Here is a 5,507-nt window from a genome sequence, read left to right on the forward strand (position 1 = left end):
ATTATTATTATTATTAATAAACTCTTATATAAATACTATTTTAAGATACTTATACAAATATTTTTAATTATAGAGTTTAATGTTTAGTAATTTATTTTAGGTTTAATTACTCTGTTGGTCTCTATAGTTTCGTAAAATTTTTAATTAGGTCCCTATACTTTTTTTCTTTTTAATTAAATCCCTGCACTAATTTTTTTTTCAATTAAGTATCTTTTAATAGTAATTGGCTTAATTTTATAAGGACCCAACTGAAAAAAAAATTGGTATAGAGACCTAAATAAAAGAAAAAAAATATAAAGACCTAATTAAAAAAAATTTAGTACAAAGACTCAATTAAAAGAAAAAAAATATATAAACCTAATTGAAAATTTCATAAAACTATAGGAACTTCATTTTATTTTTAACATAACTTTTACATATTATACACTGGAAAAAAAAAAAGTAATGTATGTGGTCCAAGATTTGCAAAATTATTTCTCCGCTCTACCTCTTGAATTTTAATATGCAACAAATTTTTACGCAATACTTAATTAAAAATGAAAATAATTTTCAATAATGGCTTCTATTGCTCCCTTTTTCTCCCTTTAATTTGTTTTGGTAAATTCCCTATATATAGTATCCTGATGCAGAGGGCTAACTGTTTTGCCATTCCTATAGACATGGTTGGTCCAATGATAACATTTATTTGTTTGTGTTTTCAATCTTTTTATGAACGGTGCATGGTAAAATAGAAGCACGATGATAATTTAGCAGCCCTAGCTTAAAAGGCAAGTCTTAGATCTCTTTCTTTATTATTCGCTGCCAAATCCTCGGTTTCATAAGCAATTTGGCCATCAAAAGCAAAACAAAAATCATTAAAGTTTATACACTCTTCATTTTTTTCCTATTCAAAACATTATAATTGTTCAGTGTTCAACAGACAATGACAGACGAAATTTCTACAATAATAATACACAATTTTTTTTTTTTTTGCCTTTTTAAAAAATATGCTCTGAGTTTTTTGGAATCCGGTAAGTCTTAGAGGGTCTCAACATACATAAAATTATTTGTATTTTCTTAGGTTTATCATGATAAAGATACATAGGGTTTTATTGACTATGTTAACAGAAGAGATTAGATAAAAGGGTGTATCCGTATTTATTGTGTATTTTGTATGATATAAAGTACAACTCATTTATAGATATTAAACAAATAAAAAATAATTAAACTAGTTAACTTAAATTTAAATATGAATTCAAATGCAAATACTAATTTTACTAATATTTAAATATTATTTTAACAAACTATATTGCTCATAGATTTCTAATATCCAAGTTTTAGTTGTAGGTTCTCATGTGTGTGGAATAATCTTTGAGCATTCAAATTGATTTAATTTGCAAATCTCATATATTTACTATATAACTAAATTTCAGATATTTTTGTTTTTTAGACGAATTCAATGAAATTAAAATAATTTGATATTTTAAGTGTCAAACTAAAAGAGAAGGTCTTTGAGAGGGAGCCCATTGAGCGAAATTAATTCAATTTTTATTTTATATATTATTTCAAACACAATATATATATATATATATATATATATATATATATATATATATATTTGATTTCTAATTCAATTCATTTCTATTCAATCCCATCAAACATTCGGCATCCTTTTATTTTTTTTTCTCACTATAAACTTTTTGTTGGCACATAATATAAATTCAGCTGTGGCTTGGATTTGGGAAAAAAGAGATATATACAAGGACATTAGAATATATAAGTAAGAGAAGTTTGAAATAATGTAACATTTTAATTGCAAGTACACATAACCACATTACTATGTCTCCTGTGATGCATTCTTTCACTATTTCTTTTGGGAAATAGGGTTATCTTTTTCTTAACATGGTCAGTTAGTAGGCATGTTTCCTTTTCTTTCTGCAATGTTACTATTAACATGCTTCTTCAGCATGAAATCCCTACCTAGCTACCCCTTTAAGCTTTTTTTTTTTTTTCAATAGCTAATTATTATTTTCATTTTTTCTTTAATTAGGGCATGGAAGCTTAGAGGCAAAGAGTACTTGTTTTTTAGGGCACTTTTGTGGTCACACGCATGTCTGCTTCGGTCCCATTCTTCTTAGCTTTTTCATTTTTTAATATATACCTTTTATGTTTGTACATACATTTATTTTTATAATGTTTCGTATTAATTTTTTAAGAAAAATTTTAAATATTTTAAAAATATCGATATTTTAGTAATTTTAATCGTCAATTTAATTATTTAACTATTAAAACTATTAAAATACTAATATTTTTAGAATATTTCAAAAAAATTTTCCATTTTTTAAATACAGTGTTAGGAATTTTAATTTAATTTTTGAAAAGGCTATTCAAACATTTGATGATAGTTGCACCACCACTACCAACACCATTTATATATATATATAAGTCCCTTTGAGTGGAGTTTATATTATGATGACATCAGTGCCACCTTATGATGACGTGTGCTCATGTTCAATATTAGTGCCTATAGGCTTCTATATGCACTACTTCTTTGATTTATTTGCTCTATGTCTACAATTCACAACCAATTCAACAATAAGAATTTGGCTTTTGATAAATGAGTGCTCTTTGAATTCCTACACTAGTACTGTCTTTGTTATCATCACAAGCTTCATGCATTTCATTGATCTATATATAGAGGAAACTTATTAAAATCCGATTAATTAAGTGATATACACACACACTCTCTCTCTTAAATTCATGCATATATATATGAATGTGGCCATTGCCATTTAATTAAATGTATATTTTAATTATGGAAGTGTTAAACACTGACAATACAGGAATATACATTATTGTTATTGAAGGTAATATATAATAAATAGTAATTTGACATCATCACTACTTATGTAAGAGCGTAAATTATTTATGGTTGTTTAGATTAAGTAAGTAATAATCATAATATCAAGTTATATGTTACATTTTATCTAAAATCTTAAGGCAATAGGTCTATGGATTATTTCATATATATTATATACATTCTTTTAAGGGCAATTTACGCATCTAAATTGTTTGACCCCCAATATTACGCAAATACATTGTTTCCAAATTCAATACGCAAATGTATTGTTTCACTATTTTATGTAAACCGCTACTGGCAGTAGCGATTTACAGGTATGCATAAACCGCTACAACCAGCCGCGGTTTATGTGTGTGAGTGTGTGAGTGTAAACCGCTGCTGCCAGCAGCGGTTTACGTGCGTGTGTGTGAGTGTAAATCGCTACTGGCAGTAGCGGTTTACGTGCGTGTGTGTGTGTGTAAACCGCTACTGTCAGTAGCGGTTTACGTGTAAGTATCTCTGGATGGACAACGGCAAGTACATCAAGTGCGGAGTATGGCTCCCATACAATCTGAAATTTCAAAACTCATCATACATTACAACAACAAGTATATATCTAGTCACGACTAGATAGCAAAGCAAAAATGAAACTCTAACTGCTATAAAACTTACATCACGAGCGGTCAATCGATCCAATGCAAGCCGATACCTTATGACTCTCTGCTCCTTTCTATCGTTAGGAGGTAAGTAGGCAGACCACCTAAATTTAAGTCATATGAGACACAAACTACCATAAAAACGCCAAAGAAATTTGTTAACAGTAAAAAAACATAACGCATACCTGGATGCCAGCGGGAAAGAGAAAGCCTCAAACCCTTCCGGCCTCAAAGACGGAAACCGCCAGAATATCCAACTCTGTAGCAACTGGAGCGGGCCCGCAAGATTAGTCACATTTCTGTTCGCTACCCGACACATGCATCGGTACAGCCATGCCAGAGCGGCCGACCCCCAGCTATACATCCCCATGTCATCAAGGTTTGCCACAAATGGCAACCACCGTATATGTACCCGGTTCGCACTCTTGTCCCCAAATAACTGAGTCGATAACAGCATCATGATGTAGGGCCGTGCGTAAATGCGGACAGTCTCCTCGCTCGCATCTGCTGGTAGCACCCTAAACCTATCGCGAAACCATGTAAAGTGTACTGTCATCTGCTTGACCTTATTCGGTGGAGGCCGCTCACCAAATAGGTCCTCAAACCACTCCCAAGCTGGTCGGCCACCCTCCATGTATGTCTCAAACTCACCAAGGCAACCACTCACAGCCTCCCCATCCACAGGCAGCCCTAGCTGAAATGCCACGTCCTGCAATGTCACTGTGCATTCTCCGAAAGGCAGGTGGAACGTATGCGTCTCAGGACGCCACCTCTCAACGAACGCACTAACCAGTGGCTCATCCAACCATAACCATTCGCTGTTTAGCCTGGCCAAATGGTACAATCCAGCCCTCTCTAAATACGGGATGATCCTATCATGCGAGGGCATATTCTGTTGCCGTCTCACACTGTATATACACCTAGTGGGCTGCACAGAACAAGAAAGATATACAGAGTCCAATTAAATTCTCCTATCCTTAAAAAATTTGCCATAACTAACCGGATACAAATATATTAAACCATCAAAAAATTCTTCTAAATAAAAAATAAAAAAATTCTCTAGTCACGATAGGAAAAATAACAACATCCATACTTTAATAAATAACAGCCAGAAATGTTAAAATACTATAAAGCTTTAAAATTTAAAACTTTATATCATACAAATACCCTAACCAAACTAAAATAATTCACTAACGTCAGCTATCCCTTTCCCTAACCAGTGAACTAACATCCTAGCATGCAAAGCCTAATTTCAAACTAGAGGGAATATTCTATAAATTCTAATTCGTCTACCTAACCTACCATTTTCTGACTAACATATGCAAAGCCTAGAAAAAAATAAATTTTAACTAACCTCGTCCCCAATAGAACCGGCAATATGCGCAACACCGTTCAGTCGGTACAGGGTCCTGCCTGCCATGATAACTGGCCAGAAGTCGCCGCTGAGATACCTCGGACCCGCTCACAACTTGCTCTGACCTCTCTCTAGAATTTCCTCTCTCTAAAAAACTCCACAAACCATCTAAATGCATAATCCGTGGCTACAACTACGGTTTATATAGGCAATGCAGCACACATAAACCGCTACTGGCAGTAGCGGTTTACACACACACACACGTAAACTGCTACTGCCAGTAGCGGTTTACACTCACACACACACGCACGTAAACCGCTGCTGCCAGCAGCGGTTTACACTCACACACTCACACACATAAACCGCGGCTGGTTGTAGCGGTTTATGCACACCTGTAAACCGCTACTGCCAGTAGCGGTTTACATAAAATAGTGAAACAACGCATTTGCGTATTGAATTTGGAAACAATGCATTTGCGTAATATTAAAGATCAAACAATTTACTAACGTAAATTGCCCTTTTTTTAATATATTTTCAACCGAGGTAAGAATTTACTTCTCACACTTGATATCCTAATATGTGTATTTTTTTTTTCACAATATTTTTAAATTTGGTAAGTCAAAAATGAATTTGTTGTAAATTTAAACTTTATTTAAAAGATTATCAATGATCAATAAAT

General features: G+C 32.9%; 1 protein-coding gene across 1 annotated transcript; it reads right to left on the minus strand.

The window, feature by feature from the left end:
• Nucleotides 1–2,792: 2,792 nt before the first annotated feature.
• Nucleotides 2,793–4,894, minus strand: LOC107616474 (serine/threonine-protein phosphatase 7 long form homolog). Its single transcript, XM_016318427.1, has 5 exons — nucleotides 4,829–4,894; nucleotides 3,660–4,402; nucleotides 3,491–3,578; nucleotides 3,309–3,389; nucleotides 2,793–2,810 (listed from the first exon to the last, which is right to left on the minus strand). Exons 1-5 carry the CDS (start codon nucleotides 4,892–4,894, stop codon nucleotides 2,793–2,795), a joined length of 996 nt encoding a protein of 331 aa, XP_016173913.1.
• Between the last annotated feature and the right edge of the window lie 613 nt (nucleotides 4,895–5,507).

Source organism: Arachis ipaensis, chromosome B9, assembly GCF_059453495.1.
Source record: "Arachis ipaensis isolate K30076 ecotype BB chromosome B9, ASM5945349v1, whole genome shotgun sequence".
In the NCBI taxonomy this organism is placed as follows: domain Eukaryota; kingdom Viridiplantae; phylum Streptophyta; class Magnoliopsida; order Fabales; family Fabaceae; genus Arachis; species Arachis ipaensis.